We start from the raw sequence: 17,582 nt of genomic DNA, 5'->3' as shown, positions 1-17,582 counted from the left end.
ATTTACTCCAGGGAACTATCAGCTCCTTCACAGGAGCCAAAGGGGAGCTATGAATAGAGGGTCACATGAGCCAGATTCTTTACTGTTCATAAAACCCAGAGAGTAGTTGTGAAAGATCCTAATACAATTGTGAAAAGCTCTGTAAACATGAAATCTAAAACAAATGTAGATTTTCACAATATGCTTATTAATAAATGAAGTCTATGGAATAAGTTTTAGAGATAATTTACTTCAGTCACCTTTGTTTTGGAAAGGACTCAGGTTTTCTTGCAGCTGTAAGATATATTCTATTTGTGTTTATTTCAAAGGGAAGAGGAAGGATGGAGAACTGTTACAATTGACCTTGCAAAGGATATTTAAAAAAAGGTAGTTTTTGAGATTAACCAACTTTCAAAGGGCAATAAAGACATGTGAATTTGCTCATTTTAAAGCACAACAGATTAGCTTCAAATTTATTATTTGCATTGGATGGGTACTGTCTTTGGAAAGTCTCCTTATAGACAAATATGCTGCCTTACACTATGATGGCTTCATTCTGATCAGGTATTTTAAAAATTAGTACCAGAAAACATACTGGAGGTAGTATAATACAGTCCTTCAGCTTTACAGATGGTGAAAACTGAAGGCCAGAAAAGGAACTAAAACTCAGCAGTTCATAGGGGTAGAGGGAAATAACCTGAGAAAGCTGAGTTAAATCTTAAAATTTTTACTATAAGGATAGAGATGATACAAGTGAACTCTGCAAAATAGTTTTGTGAAATTAAACAAAAAAATCTACTCTTAATGTATATTTCATATTTGTTTAACAAAAGCAGCTTGATGCCTTTGTTCTGGATTATACATTAAGAACAAGCATTATTTTAATTATGTAGTAACATTTACTATGACTTTGAAGCCAGATTTCAAAATCTGGCTTTGTTAAATTAATTGGAAACACTCCTTCTATTAAGTTAGGTATTAAAAAAAGCCAAATATCAATAAAGATATTTTTATTAATTTTTTATAGAAACAAAATAGCTACTATAACTCTATTATAGTATATTAACAGCACTTAGTATTATATTGATTTAAACGTAGTAGCTAATAAAACTTGTTTATGACATCTATTGAAATTCTCAATCTGACAGTTTTAAAATAGCTTAAAACTAAGCACCAGGTATATGAAAAAAGAACTGGAAATTTTAATTGTCCAGAAATCAAAGGAATACTGGGAACCTGTAGTTATGGGAAATGGCTGTTTTTCTGAAGTTGAAACCAGTTTCAATTACAAAACCCTCTGAAATTTTGCTAAGCCTATAGTTATCTCCCTAAGAACCATAAAAAAAGATAATTTTATTGTTAATTTCATTCCAGTTTAGCTTCCTCATTTTACATGTTGGGAGTCATGCCCTTTAATATGCCTGGCACTGCACGGTGGCAGTAGCAGACTTGGGCTTACCCAGAACCCTAAGTCTCTGACGCTATAGGATAGCGAAAGAGGTAGGCAATCGTAACAGACACTGTATAGGATAAATAGGAAAGAGAATGAGAGAACCAAAATAAAAATAATTTAAGAAACAATTGTTTTACTGTACATGTGAATAACAAGAAATGGTACGGGGAATGTGAATAACACGAAATGGTATGGGGAATGTGTGACTAGTGAAGCATATTTTAACTTTTTTATTACTGGAGGAACAGAGCTAAAGGCCTAAAGAAGGCCTTACAGTATATAACAGTAAATAGAAGAGTAACATCTTTATACAATAAACTGTTAGAAATGATAAGTGTAAAGTTGTGCGTCTCTGCGGCTCCTGAACTTGAAGATTATTATGAATAGATTGGACCAGCATTATATATTAAAAACTTTGATACTTAGAACTTTCCAACTTTAAAATTCAGAATCATAAATGGTGACAACAGTAGTAGTATTGAACCAAAAATAGTCAAGTAAATAATGTCTCAGTAAAGCAAAAGCATTATCTTCTCAAATACAAAAAATACAAAATTCATTTCTTTTCTTGACCTTTAAAATTTCTGTTTTCCAAATACCTAGGAAAAATGAATACCTTCTGCGTTGAATCCATGTAGCAATCTGAAAAAAGAAATCAAAATGGAATGGTACTGAAAAGCTAATTTGTAGCACATAACGGCATATAGTTCTATACCATTAATACTAAAACATGAATACAGCATGCTTACAGAGCCCACCCACTCCTAATACTAGTTATTAAAGAAACGTTACTGGCTGGGCGCAGTGGCTTATGCCTGTAATCCCAGCACTTTGGGAGGCTGAGGCGGGTGGATTACCTGAGGTCAGGAGTTCGAGAACAGTCTGGCCAACATGGTGAAACCCCGCCTCTACTAAAAATACAAAAATTAGCCTGGCATGGTGGCACATGCCTGTAATCCCAGCTACTCGGGTGGTTGAGGCAGGAGATTTGCCTGAACCCAGGAGGCGGAGGTTGCAGTGAGCTGAGATTGTGCCACTGGAGTCCAGCCTGGGTGACAGCAAGACTCTGTCTCAAAAAAAAAAAAAAAAAAAAAAAAGAAATGTTATTGTCTGACTAAATTTATAAGATATGTATTGGTTAAAACCATGCCATGTTGGTGCCTCTTTCATTATAGCCTTTATGTCGTAATGAATTTGACTAAAATTATCTTAGACTTTCATTATCCCAGGCCTAAGAACTCACTGGCATTTGTTTCAAGGTAACTGAACAAGAAGCTGTTTGGAATTGGCAGAAGTCAGATGAATAACCAATCTTACATGCCCCTTCGTCCTCTCTTGAGCTGTTGTTTATATTCAAATTAAATACACATTGTTTCTCTCTGTAGATACCTATGTACTTAATAGATTCTAGTTAGTAAACTGCACATGCCCAATAACTTTGAGGAAATTTAGTGAAAATGAAGAAAAAGAGAAAATATTTCTCTTTAGACCTGAGGTTATGTTTAGGCTGGCCCATAGAAACAGGTCCAGATAAATTTCTAAAAAAGCAAAGTAGATATTTATGAATAGTATTCAATGCCTAGGATTAACATCTAAAATGACTCAGTAGTACTGCTAGCCAGCCAATAAAATATAAACTCCATTTGTCTTAGTTATATAGAACTGTGTTTCCAGCTTAGAAAAAGTCAAACCAATGACTTTTAGAACAATCTACTCTCATTTTTTATTCAGCCTCTAGAACATGGAAGCTTTAAAAGTGAATTGGCTAAATAGGCAAGACCTTCTGAAAGTTAACATCTTAATGATTAAAAACAGTAAGTACAGGTTAGTAATTACCTGGGTAATTAATTGAAGCCTTATTCTGTTTTCATAAGACTTACTTGCTTAATTCAAGCAAAACAAATTTTGGTCTAAATTACCTAGATAATTATGACAGCTTTTTACTTGAGAAGTGTAGAACTTGCTTCAGGCTACAAAACTATTATTACTAAATGGATAACCAGGTAGGATTCTAACTGGCATTATTGTATGCTTAAGATTGATTTAACAACAGCTATTCCCAGTAAGGAAATTTTAAAAATCAGATCCAGTTACATGTATTATGATTTTTCTACCTTATGGACTATTTTGGAGGGATAAGCTATTAAGACTAAGACTATGAATGAGAGTTGGGGAGGGAGCAGGAAGGGAGGAACCTGCACACCACATTGGAACCTGCACACCACATTAACACAAAGGCAATCTTCTGGCTCGGACTGTTCTTTACTACTGTTCTTAAAGAAAATGTTCATTCTGCTGCAGCTAACTAGCCTCCATCTTCTACACCAAATACTATTCCATGCCATGGAAGTGCTATGCAATAACTCTCCCAGGTAGCACCTTATACCGCTTAAAAGCCTTTAAAATCTCTAATCTGAAGGTGTCACAGTAAAGAAATGTAAACACTTAGGAAAACAAAAATGTAATTACCTGATGAAGTCATCTATGTCCATGGAACGGGCCCGTTTGTCACTAAAACCTGTGCTGGTTAGGATTTGCTGTATTTTATCTGCTATGCTGAAATCTTCTGGTATTATCTATCAATATAAGATTCAGAATAAATGAACGACATATCTTTAATGAGGTCACCTTGACTCTTTTTTTTAGTTCAGTAAGTCATAAAACAGTCACCTTTAATATATCTGTTAATGAGACTTTGGAAAGCCTGACTTTTACATTAAGACTTGGATCTCTAATTAAAAGTGGCTGATCTTTATTAACAAAAACTTGGAATACCTTGAATTAGTAATCCTGTCTATATTAGCCATTTTCTTCTTTAAAATTCTGAAATAGTTATTAGTTTCAGACTTCACAAATAACTACAACTGTAAATTAAATTTTAAAGCAATTGTTACTCCTTTCAAAATAATGCATTTTCTTCCTACAGATTTGACCTTAACCACCTCATTTTTCTCAAAGAGGTGACCTGCCCAAGCCTTGGGAATATTAAGGATTTTACACTTAATTCACATATTTTATCCAAATATTTTTCTTAATCTAGCTTAATATTTTTCTATTATACTTAGGCAGATTATCTAATGACTTTTTGCCCATAAAAGAGAAAATGGAGATAGTATTGTGATACATTAAACCATATAGGTTCTGAGTCATAAAAAATAAAAAGAAAATTGGCCTTTCTCCCTGTTCTGTCTAATTAAACTGGAAGCTAAAAAGTTAGCAAACATCACATTGCACACACTGTTACACAAATGATACGCATGAGGCTCACAACCAGAAATCTGCTATTGAGCCATATGAACTTTATTTCAATTTCTGGGTATTAAACTTACAAAGAAAGTAATAACTATATTTGTAACTGCTATGTGAGCAAGAAACAAGACGTCACAATTCAGAGGACAGTAAACACAATTATTTTAAGTTGTGCAAGCTACACATATCTACAGCTTTGAGGAACCTGTAACTGCTGAATCTGATTCTTGTTATGGCTAAAAACAACCGTCAGTAGTTAGAGGACAGGGTGGAGTAATCAAAGTTGCTCATATCTGTTTCACAGGATACACAGCAGCACTGACCTGTCAGACTTCAAGTCAAAATTGTGCTAGTTATACATTATATATTGTCTTTTAAGGATCTTATGGAATGTACAAAATAATCTCATGCTAGATCAACAAGAATAAAAATGGACATTTTAAAAGAAAACAAATCAATGAAACTGCAGGAACATTTTCTAACTTACAATATTATGGACTGAACAGTGAATTCTGTAGTTTTTTTCCAAGAGTTGTTGCACTGCACTTGATCTATAGCATAAAGAAGTGATGCCACTGTTATTATTCCAAAGTCAGAGTAATTTCTTACTTTTTTAAACTTTTTTTTAACTAATACATAAGCCATTTAAGCAATAATTTCATTTTAGATGAAATTAAATCTATATTCTGTACGGTGAAATTAAGGAATTTTAAAAGTTGTTGAATATTTAAACTTATGAAGCAAACACTAAATATAAAGTGCAAAATCCTAATACCTCTTAAATTCTTAGAGAAGTTCTAGACTCTCCACAAAAAATCCCCTAAAAAAAAAATCTCCAAGCCCTGTAAAACTGTGTCTCACCTCTCTTTTACCCTCGAACCCCAAATTGATGAGCTGCATTTTCCCAGGTTAATTACATGACACATATCCTTCACAAGTGTGGAAGGGGTCCATCATCACCTCATTTTTCCAACAAAAAACTAGAGCAGATATATGGTCAGAGTTTGGGAGTGTTTTCCTGTTTTGCCAAAAAACGTGATCTGACTCTCAACTCCAGCAAACTTTCTTCATTAAGTTCTCCTGCCTCCCAAGCTCTAAAGATAGTTAAAAAGGTGAAGTTTGTCTGGACCCATAATCTTTATGCTTTAGGGTAGCTGCTCAGGAAAAGGACCAAATTCTAGCATAGTATCTGGAGCACTGGCCCTTTATACATTAGAAATTAGTGTAATACTTACTTAAATGCAGCAGAGAGTGTCTTGTTTTTCCTAACAAAGGTTATCCTTACTAGACCATCCCATTCCTGAAATAGAAGATAGACATTTTCTTCAAATTACAAACTTCTTGTTCTTGTCTGCCCACTAGGTATTATTTTGTCTTTTAATATATACAATTGAAGGAAACTTTCTAAAGTGAAGAAAATGTTCTGTAATCTTGATCTGGCTGGCACACACATGCAAAAGTAAGACATACATTTGATTTTTGCACTTTGGCACATTTTACTGAATATGTCTTTTCCTCAGAATTTTTTTTTGACAGTCAAAGCGTGACAATTTTTTTTAATTTGAAAAAATAAAGCCAGGCACAGTGCTGCATGCCTGTAGTACCAGCTACTCAGGAGGCTGAGGTGGGAGGATCGCTTGAGACCAAAAGTTCAAGTCCAGCCTAGGCAACATAGTGAAACCCCATCTTAAAAAAAGAAAGGGAAGGAAAAACAAAATGGTCCCACATCTGAACAAAGAACATGGCGTTTATTTAAATCTAAGTAGCATTTTCAAAAATAAGATTCAAAACAGACATGACTTTGGATACTTCCTGTGTAACACACCTAAACCTCCTTGAAGGAGTTATTGACAAACCACTCCATTTACCACCAGTTGACCACACACACAATCACGTTTTTCTCTAATGTGGCTGTAGTAAGGTTTTATATCAAGTGGTCTTCTTTCTTGTTTTTAAATCTCAAAAAACAATTACAATGAAAAGATGTTACCCATAATACTACTTTAAAACAACTATTTTCATTTTACCTTGTTTTCCTAGTTTTATTCCTTTTTTTTTTTTTGAGACTGCGTCTCACTTCAAAACTACCTTGCATCAAATTATTCCATCTACTTCAGCACAGAGATGTGTTCTAATTAACATTTTCCTATGTTTGAATATTTAGGTTGATTCAATATTTTTCTGCTGCTATAGACACACATCTTCCCGCCTGGACTTTTTTTTCCTTTATTGAATGAGCTAGTATTTTAACCTCACCTGAAAATTGATGGGTGGTGGTGGATTCTTGGGTTCTATCCTTACAACACTGGATTCCACCTTGGGCGGTGGTCTGAAGTTATTCTTTCCCACCTGTTAATGAAAAAGTATTTAAGTAGTACTCTCAAAGGCAACTTTTATTTAGTAACCAGAGATGCTATCCTCACAGAAGGCACAACTGGATGCTCAAGGATGAATTAAGCTAGATTATTTCAATAATAAAAATCACTGGCTGGGTGCTTTGGCTCACACCTGTAATCCCAACACTTTGGGAGGCCAAGGCAGATGGATCATTGAGCCCAGGAGTTCAAGACCAACCTGGGCAACATAGCAAAACTCTGTGTCTACAAAAAATACCAAAAAATTAGTCAGGCGTGGTGATGCACACCTCTAGTCCCAGCTACTCGGGACTCGAGAGGATTGCTTGAGTATGGGAGGCAGAGATTGCAGTGAGCCACTGCACTGCAGCCTGGGTGACAGAGTGAGATTCTATCTCAGAAAAAAGAGAAAGAAAACAAAATTCACTTACTTTCATTAGATGGTCCACACGTGCCAACAGCTGTGTATTAATTGAGAGTCTGCAGTATAACTTATCTCCAGGTTTTGCAACCAGTCGGAGGGCAAATTCTCTTTGAAACATAAGTATAGCACACCTGAAAAGAAAGCAGAAAGGAATAAGGAAAATGGTCATTGTCAACTATAAATGAATTTTAACTGCAATGAATTTTCTTGGGAGAGAAATAGCAAAGCATTGGCAGCCGATTATAAGGTAGGAGAACACATTCAGCCTTTTTTTTATTGCCACAGAATGAGAGAGCTGGCTTTGTTTTTATAATTGCTGTACTCCTCATGGCAAGATAGCTTGCAAATATAAGCCTTTAATGACTGGATGAGATGTTTCAAATCAGCACTAGTCCATCACCTCTTCTATGAAAACAAAGTGAAATAAAATTGTTTCAGTAGCAGTAATATATTTATGGGGTAGCAAACACCTTTAAGGAAGAGGTGAGACTGAAGAGGCAGATTGTGACGTTCAATGTTTCCTTGATTTGACGGGTTAAAAGATGTAGACTTTTTTTTTTTTTTTTTTGAGACGGAGTTTCGCTCTTGTCACCCAGGCTGGAGTGCAATGGCGCAATCTCGGCTCACTACAACTTCCGTCTCCCAGGTTCAAGTGATCCTCGTTCCTCAGCCTCCCGAGTAGCTGGGATTACAGGCGCACACTACCACCCCTGGCCAATTTTTCTATTTTTAGTAGAGACAGTGTTTCACCATGTTGGCCAGGCTGGTCTGGAACTCCTGACCTCAGGTGATCCGCCCACCTCAGCCTCCCAAAGTGCTGGGATTACAGGCATGAGTCACCACGCCCAGCCAAAAGATGTAGACTTTTTATTCAGCAGGCAATGGGGAAGACTTTGTAGGGGTTAATGAACAGAAGAGCATCTTCAAAGCTACACTTTGACATTCAAACTTTTGACAATGAGTCACACTAAAAATACATTTGGCAGTGCAAGCCAAGCCACAAATGTCTGTATGTATATGTGTTTATATTGTATTTCAAAACAAAATTTCATGAAACCATAATCACCTGGACTACATGCAATGCCCTGTGATATATTCTATTCCATGTGATTACAAAAAAAAAGAATGGTCACGACTCATTAATTTTATAACCACTAGTTTTTGACTTGCAGTTTGAAAGCCACTAGTATATAATGTAGAAAGTGACTTCAAAGTTCATGGAAATATTGAGATAAAAGATAAAATAAGGCTGGTGTGGTGGCACACACCTATAATCACAGCACTTTAGGAGGCCAAGGCGGACAGATCGCTTGAGCTCAGGAGTTCAAGACCAGCCTGGGCTGAACATGGTGAGACCCCTTCTCTAAAAAAAACACAAAAATTAGCTAGGCATGCTGGTACACCCCTATAGTCCCAGCTACTCAAGAGGCTGAGGTAGGAGAATCATCTGAGCCCAGCCCAGGGAGGCTAGGTTGCAATGACCTGAGATGTCACCACTGTACTCCAGCCTGTCTCAGAAAAAGAAAAAAAAGAAAAAACATAAACTTTATTATTCAACATAAGCTCCATCAAGTTCAAGACACTTTTGTAAGTGATGATACCAGCATTTTAGTCTATATCAAAAAAACTGAGGTTCTGGGGAATTTAGCCATGTCACTGCAGTTTTTTTTGTTTTTTTTTTGTTTTTTTACATTATTAACTGAAGAAAAAAGAGTGCCCTTTCAAGATTTTTTAAGACTGGGAAACGAAAATAAATCAGAAGGGCTGGGCACCATGGTTCATGCCTGTAATAATCCCAGCATTTGGGGAGGCTGAGGTGGGCAGATCACTTGAGCTCAGGAGGGCGAGACAGCCTGGGCAACATGGCAAGACCCATCTCTAAAAAAAATACAGCAATTAGCTGGGTGTGGCGGCACATGCCCGTAATCGCAGCTCCTTGGGAGGCTGAGGTGGGAGGAATGCTTGAGCCCAGGAAGTGGAGGCTGCAGTGAGGGCAGATCACACCACTGCTCTCCAGCCCGGGCACCAGAGCAAGACTGTCTCATAAAATAAAAAGAAGTCAGAAGGGGCCCAATCAGGACTCTAAGGTGGATACCTAACCATTTCCCATTGAAACTCTCGAAAAATTGCCCTCGTCTGATGAGAGGAAGGAGTAGAAGTATTATGGTGGAGGAATCTCTGGGGAAGCTTTCCCGGGAGTTACTCTGCTACATCTTAGCTAACTTTCTCAAAACACTCTTGTAATAAGCAGATGTTTTCATTCTTTGGTCCTAAAGAAAGTCAGCAAGCAAAATGCCCTGAGCATTAAAAAAAAAACTGTTGCTATGACCTTTGCTCTTGACTGGTCTGCTTTTGCTTTGACTGGAGCCACTCCGTTTCTTGGTAGGCATCACTTTCACTCTGCTTTGTCTTTAGGATCACACTGGTAAAGCCATATTTCATCTCCATTACAATTCTTTGTAATTCTTTGAAGAAATGTTTCAGGATCTTGTTTTCTTTTTTGACAATCTCGCTCTGTTGCCCAGGCTGGAGTGTGGAGTGCAGTGGCACAATCTTGGCTCACTACAACCTCCGCCTCCTGAGTTCAAGCGATTCCCCTGCCTCAGCCTCCCGAGTAGCTGGGATTATAGGCGCCCACCACAATGCCCAGCTAATTTTTTTATTTTTAGTAGAGATGGGGTTTCACCATGCTAGCCAGGCTGGTCTCCTGACCTCAAGTGATCTGCCCGCCTCGGCCTCCCAGAGTGCTAGGATTATAGGTGTGAGCCACTCCACCCAGCCATGTTTCAGGATCTTGATCCCAGTTATGTAAAATTTCCACTGGAAGCTCTGCTTTTATCTGCATCTGATTTGAGTACAATGTTTTTTGTTTTGTTTTTTCATAAAATCTTTCAGAAAAGAGGGTATGACAGTTTTGGCATCTATCAAGTACAAAGTTTGTTTAACTGTGATTTTGCAGTCAGAATTGTGTAAGCTAAACCAACTGTGATGTCTATGGTGTTGGCTATTGTTTGTGCTGTTGAATGTTGTTCCTCGTCACTTAGGGAACAAACAAGATGAATGTTTTCCCACAAATTGATGTGGCCAGTCTGCCACTGTAGGCTTCATCTTCAACATTGTCTCAGCCCTTCTTAAAATGAGTTATCCATTAGTAAACTGCTGATTTCTTTGGGATATTGTCCCCATAAACTTTTTTTTTTTTTTGAGACGGAGTCTCGCTCAGTTGCCAAGGCTGGAGTGCAGTGGCGTGATCTCGGCTCACTGCAAGCTCCGCCTCCCGGGTTCACGCCATTCTCCTGCCTCAGCCTCCCGAGTGGCTGGGACTACAGGCGCCCGCCACTACGCCCGGCTAGTTTTTTGTATTTTTAGTAGATGTGGGGTTTCACCATGTTAGCCAGGATGGTCTCGATCTCCCGACCTCATGATCCGCCTGCCTTGGCCTCCCAAAGTGCTGGGATTACAGGTGTGACTCCATAAACTTTTTGTAAAGCATCAATGATTTCACCATTCTTCCAACCAGGCTTCACCATAAATTGGATGTTTGTTCTTACTTGAATTTTAGCAGAGTTCATGTTGCTCTGATAGGGGCTCTTTTCAAACTGATGTCTTATCCTTCTCAGTGCCTCACACTAGATCCTGCTCAGTTAGTACAGAGTTTATTCTGGTGCAAAAAAATTTTGAAATCCATGCAATAGTTTTTTTCATAATACACATTTTCCATGAACTTTTTGAAGACCTCTTATACTAGAGACCAGTTAGGAAACCACTGCAATTGTCTAGACATAAGGTAATAAAAATTCTAACCTAGGCTTAACGGCAGGAAGATTCAAAAATAGGGAAAGGCTGTCTGGTCTCAGAAGCAGGACTTCCAGCACACTACCCCCAAATAACCTCTCAATTAAAAAGAGAGAAAGACCTCCATACAAATCAACATTTTCTACAAAAATTCTTCAGTAGTTTTTCAACTGACCTGACTCATTTTTGGCTATGTTCACCACCTGAACTGTAAGTCTTTCAAAATTTGGCAGTAACTCTAGTCTTTTGTCACAAACCTGAAAAAAGGTCGATGTAGCAACAGCTTGAAGACAAAAGGCGAAGAGATCTGTAAGAGAATTAACTAGTTATTTCTGGGAAAGACACATCAGAGGAACAGTTAGTATGATGTTCCTGAAAATGTGAGGACATACCTGATAAGGCAAATTTGCCACACAAGTATCAAAGAATGGCAAATCTGTTTTCAACACATCACCCACCAGTACTTGAAGTTTGCTGGCCACAGGCCTGATGAGAAAAGAAGAAATGTAAAAAGAATGTTGTTTCATGAGATTGAAATGCACTTTAATTCTATTATGTATACTCACGTGCCCTGAACTCTTTTGTGAAGTTCAGCTACTAGCCTTGGGTCAAGTTCACAAGCAACAACCTAATTTAAAAAAAATAAAAATTACTTAGGTTAATTATGGAATATAAATCTTTTATTGTTATCCCAACAGGAACTCTTACATGACTTATGTGACAAACTTCTTCTCCCATTTCTACCATCAATATTCCTTTAATTATACTCGCATACTTCAAACAACAAACAAAAATGGGCCGGGTGCAGTGGCTCACGCCTGTAATCCCAGCACTTTGGAAGGCTGGGGTGGGCGAATCACGAGGTCAGGAGTTAAAGGCCAGCCTGGCCAACATGGTGAAACCCCATCTCTACTAAAAATACAAAACATTAGGCCAGGTGCAGTGGCTCACGCCTGTAATCCCAACACTTTGGGAGGCTGAGACAGGCAGATCACCTGAGGTCAGGAGTTCGAAACCAGCCTGGCCAACATGGCGAAACCCCGTCTCTACTAAAAATACAAATTTAGCTGGGTACAGTGATGGGCATCTGTAATCCCAGCTACTCGGGAGGCTGAGGCAGGAGAATTGCTTGAACCTGGGAGGCGGAGGTTGCAGTGAGTCGAGATCGCGCCATTGCACTCCAGCTTAGGCGAGAGACAGAGACTCTGTCTCAAAACAAAAACAAAAACAGAAACAACACAAAATATTAGCTGAGCCTAGTGGTGGGCGCCTGTAATCCCAGCTACTCAGGAGGCTGAGGCAGGAGAATTGCTTGAACCCTGGAGGCAGAGGTTGCCATGAGCCAAGATTGTGCCACTGCATTCCAGCCTGGGTGACAGAGTGAGACTCCATCTCAAAAAAAAAAAAGCCGGGTGTGAGGCTGAGGTGGGTGGATCATGAGTTCAGGAGATTGAGACCAGCCTGGCCAACATGGTAAAACTCTGTCTCTACTAAAAAATTCAAAAATTATCTGGGCGTGGCGGCACGTGCCTGTAATCCCAGCTACTCAGGAGGCTGAAGCAGGAGAATTGTTTGAACCAGGGAGTCAGAGGTTGCAGTGAGCCGAGATCGCGCCACAGCACTCCAGCCTGGCAACAGAGCGAGACTCCATCTCAAAAACAAACAAACAAACAAACAAACACCACCACCCAGAAAAGTAAACAACCAGATTATGTGAGAGTTCTACTCATATAATCAATAGAATCATGTTTCATCTGTCTCCATGCTCTGTAATTCAACAGATGATGAAAAAAATACACTACATGTCTCTGCAGTCAGTGTTGTTAAAGAGCGTACGATGCAATTGCTCTTCCTGTTAGTATGTCACATCTACTGAGATACACAATACATGGCATAGATAACTTCTCAAGTAAATGAAAATGGATGTCAAATAAGGCCGAAATTGAAATTTTATTGCAATTTCAGCTGAGGTTTCACTGACTTATTTTTATTAAAAAATAATTTTTTTTTAAGAGATGGGGTCTCACTCTGTTGCCCAGGCTGGAGTGAAGTGGCGCTATCATAGCTCACTGCTGCCTCGAAGTCTTGGGCTCATGGGATCCTCCCACCTCACCTTCCTGTGCAGCTGGGACCACAGGTGTGTACCAGCACACCAGGCTAATTTCCTTTATTTTTAATAGAGACGGGTCTCTCTATGTTGCCCGGGCTGGTCTCAAAACTCCTGGGCTCAAACAATCCTCCCACCTTGGCCTCCCAAAGTGCTGGGATTATAGGCGGGAGGCACCATGCCCAGCCTTTTAATTTTTTATAGAGATTGGGTCTCGCTTTGTTGCCCAGGCTGGTCTCAAACTCATAGCTTTAAGCAATCTTCCTGCCTCAGCCTCCCAAAGTGCTGGGATTACAGATGTGGGCCACAGCTCCTGGCCCTACTTCTATATAGACCCTGTTTACATGGTAAACAATGTGTTTCTTACTCTGTTTGGCTCCCAGATCTATCTTTAGTTTTATTTTTATTTCTTGAGACAGGGTCTCATTGTGTCACCCAGGCTGCAGTGAAGTGGCAGGATCATGGCTCACTGGAGCCTCAACTTCCCAGGCTCAGGTAATCCTCCCACCTCAGCCTCCCTGCTAGCCAGGGCTACAGTCATGCACCACCATGCCCAGCCAATTTTTTGTAGAGATGGGGTTTCACCATGTTGCCCAGGCTGGTCTTCAACTCCTAGGCTCAAGCCATCCACCCGCCTTAGCCTCCCAAACTGCTGGGATTACAGGTGTGAGCCACCATGAAAGGCCCTCCCAGATCTATTATCTGCTTTTCTCTGCATCCTATAGATAATGCAGTCCAGCTCCCTTACCTTTCAACTTCTGGTTGGAATTGGCCAGTGAAAGGCACCAGCATTATAGGGTACAAAGGGGAGGCATTGGGTATTTCCTTCCTAATTAAACTCCCTGTTGAGGCTGGGCATGGTGGTTCATGCCTGTAATCCCAGCACTTTGGGAAGCCAAAGTTGGCGGATCACCTGAGGTCAGGAGTTTAAGACCAGTGTGGCCAACATGGTGAAACCCCATCTCTACTAAAAATACAAAAATTAGCTGGTGTGGGGGCAGGTGCCTATAATCTCAGCTACTCGGGAGGCTGAGGCAGGAGAATCTCTTGAACCCAGGAGGCAGAGGTTGCTGTGAGCCAGGACTGCATCTCTGCACTCCAGCCTGGGGAACAGAGTGAAATTCCCTCTCCAAAAAAAAAAAAAAAAAAAAAAAAAAAATTCCCTGTTGAAATACCTAATGTGGTTTCTGTTTTCCTCACTGAAATATCTCATATTTTCCTTTTTTTTTTTTTTTTTTTTTTTTGAGACAGAGTCTCACTCTGTCACCAGGCTGGAGTGCAGTGGTGCAATCCTGGCTCACTGCAACCTCTGCCTCCCGGGTTCAAGTGATTCTCCTGCCCCAGCCTCCCAAGTAGCTGGGACTACAGGCACCTGCCACCACACTCGGCTAATTTTTGTATTTTTAGTTGAGATGGGGTTTCACCATATTGCCCAGGATGGTCTCAATCTCTTGACCTCATGATCCACCTGCCTCGGCCTCCCAAAGTGCTGGGATTACAGGCGTGAGCCACCGCGCCTGGCCGAAATATCTCATATTTTCTAAGACAAAATTTCCAACAAGGGATCAGGAGTTACTACTAAAATAATAGCAATTAGTTAAAACATATTTAGATTGTAAACCAACTGAGCTTGCTAACATAGTCATTTGTGATACCAAACATTAAATCCCCTTTTTACCTTTTTTGCCTTTTCTAACAACTTTACAGTCATGTTGCCAGTTCCAGGTCCAACTTCCAGCACTACATCAGTTGGTCTTAAGGCAGCCTAAAAGCAAGCACAAACACTTTAGCTCTTCTGGCAACATCAGAACACAGAAGTTAATTTACACCTAAACATCTTTACTCATATGTGCTCCGATAAGAGCTCTTAATGTGACTCCATTTTTAGATTTCTTCATGATCTACGTGGTTAACAAAATTACCTCAATAACATTTGGTGCAAATGAAAATCTAAGACCTCTCCTAACTTGGAGGAATACTGTTCAACTTTAGGAGTCAGAAAAGCAGCAACAGCATTTCTGGGATTGGCATTCTGCTTTCTATCTGGAAATATTCCAATAGCCTCTTGTTACCTTCTCTGTTCGTATCAACAAGTTCAAATGGGAAAGGACTGTACGTGTTGGGCGAAGATTTTTCAATTTTCAACCCATGTATGGTTTCAAGGATGCAGAAGAGCAGAAACTGTACACAAAATTGAATGTCTGCACACAGCTGTAATATTCTACGGCCACAGCTTTCATCAGATGCTCAAAGGAAACTATGAGCTAAAAAGGTTAAAATAGTACATGACCCTTCTTTCTTTTTTTCTCAGTTTTCAAATGACACGAAGCCTGACAAGATCCTTTAACTATGTAATGCTCTTTCTACAGCTCCAGGATGCTTTCCTTGCTTTTAACCGTAAGTGTAATCTGCACCGTGTGTATTTCACTTCCTAACACCCAATCATCCATAACCATAAGAGAACATCAATAACTCAGAGAGCAGTAATACTCCAAGCAATTTATATGTGGTACTAGCATACACCAAATAATTTATATGTAGTACTATATGTTTTTCTGGGGAACAAACTTTCTAATGTGTGGTTTAGACATAAATAGATGGAGTACATAAAAACTAAGTGATCAAAAAGGTGATTAGAAATAGAAAAATAATTATCTTGAACAAATACAAAGGTCCAGCTATAAAGTAGATAATCCACAAAAAGACACAGAATTGGGAACCAGGAGAAACTCGGACCCACAAAATGAAGCTTATCATGCAGAAGACAGCCCAAGAATCCTAGACAATTATTTGATTCATTCAACAAATATTTACAGAGCATCTAATTTACGGCAGGCAGACTTTCTGCGCTTATGTATTCATAGGAATAAAATTAATAAACCAACAACTCTCTCCCTTTCCTCTTCCACACCCACCTTATCGATAATGCTGTTAATAATGAGAGGATTTTTCAAAATGTGCTGCCCAATCCCCGTGTTGAACATGAGTCCTGTAAGAAAATACGAAACAGCATTAATTTTCCTACTGAGATTAGATATTAGGCAGTCCCAGAGAAGAAAGCTGCATGGGTAGGGGGAAGATTTCTGCGCCAACCAGGGCCACGAAACGTCACGCCAGGACAGACAAACTCTTTATAAGTTCATCCTCCAGCTGGAAAGGAAGTCAGCGGCGACGCGCAGGGCCTGCGGCCGACTCGGGGACCCACCCCTGCCTTCCGCGCTCACGGGAGCGCGTCCTGACCGGCCTCTGCCGATCAGGTCTTGGTCCGCACCCCAGGCTAGGTCCTGCCGGAAGACCGGACCCGACCGACCCCAGCTTCCTCGCGGGGATCCGCACCTCCAGCGCTCTTCAGCTCCCGGCGCTGCTCCTGCCGCCCGCGGCGGCGGCCGATGGCCCCCGACTTGACCTTCGGCATCTCGGCAGAAAGCGGGCCCAGAGGCCCGGGACGTCAAGGAGGACCAAAGAGGGCTAGCGTGAGAAAGCCACCACGTGGGGATCGCCGCCACGCGCCGCCCGCACCACTCTGGCCCAAGCGCCGGAGGGGCAAGGGTCCGCCCCCTCCCGTACGCTCTGAGCTCCTCCTCCAGAAAAAGGGCGGACCTTGGAGCCCACTGACTGCCGGGAATTGGAGTCACAGAGGGAGGAAGGCCGAACCGCGGGAGCCCACAGATCCCAGAAGACACCGCGCTACCGAGGACCGCAATCTGGAGTTGGAGCCCTTGTCCCAACCAGGGCTGGATAAGGTGTTGGTGTGGTGCTCTTGGTGTTGCGAAGGCTGTTTAAGTTATATGATGAGGTTAAGCCTATGGATGTTTTAGTAGCCCAGGTTCTGGGATCGCTGAGGTCCAAGGAAGTATTCACGTGCCTCGCTCCTGTTTTCCTGAAGCTTGTGGGGGTGGGAAACCCGGGATTTGGGGATGAGCTTGCTCTTTTGTGGGAATGCATTTTTTGCTGCTTGTCCTGGGGAAAAGAACTGCGAGAATGGAATTAACGTCTGGTTTCGCTAGAGCCACTGGTTGCTTCTATTAAGAATAGAAGAGCCGGGCGCGGAGGCTCACGCCTGTAATCCCAGCACTGTGGGAGGCAGAGGCGGGCGGATCACAAGGTCAGGAGATCGAGACTATCCTGGCTAACACGGTGAAACCCCGTCTCTACTAAAAATACAAAAAATTAGCCGGGCGTGGTGGTGGGCGCCTGTAGTCTCAGCTACTTGGGAGACTG

General features: G+C 40.5%; 1 protein-coding gene across 2 annotated transcripts; it reads right to left on the bottom strand.

Annotated features, from left to right (window-relative positions):
* Positions 1-1,545: 1,545 nt before the first annotated feature.
* Positions 1,546-16,976, bottom strand: DIMT1 (DIM1 rRNA methyltransferase and ribosome maturation factor). 2 transcript variants are annotated; one of them, XM_003827419.7, is made up of 12 exons: positions 16,698-16,976; positions 16,277-16,350; positions 15,040-15,126; positions 11,821-11,882; positions 11,647-11,740; positions 11,512-11,561; positions 7,467-7,590; positions 6,938-7,030; positions 5,917-5,981; positions 5,169-5,232; positions 3,902-4,008; positions 1,546-2,074 (listed from the first exon to the last, which is right to left on the bottom strand). In XM_003827419.7, exons 1-12 carry the CDS (start codon positions 16,774-16,776, stop codon positions 2,032-2,034), a joined length of 942 nt encoding a protein of 313 aa, XP_003827467.1. In that variant the 5' UTR covers positions 16,777-16,976; the 3' UTR covers positions 1,546-2,031. The 2 variants fall into 2 exon arrangements, with proteins under 2 accessions (XP_003827467.1, XP_054968325.1); XM_055112350.2 differs by lacking the exons at positions 11,821-11,882; positions 15,040-15,126; positions 16,277-16,350; positions 16,698-16,976 and having other exon boundaries at positions 7,467-7,597; positions 11,518-11,561; positions 11,647-11,722.
* Positions 16,977-17,582: the final 606 nt, after the last annotated feature.

Source organism: Pan paniscus, chromosome 4 (assembly GCF_029289425.2).
Source record: "Pan paniscus chromosome 4, NHGRI_mPanPan1-v2.0_pri, whole genome shotgun sequence".
Taxonomy (NCBI): domain Eukaryota; kingdom Metazoa; phylum Chordata; class Mammalia; order Primates; family Hominidae; genus Pan; species Pan paniscus.
The sequence above is the reverse complement of the archived record's forward strand: the minus strand, read 5'-3'. Positions and strand labels throughout refer to the sequence as shown.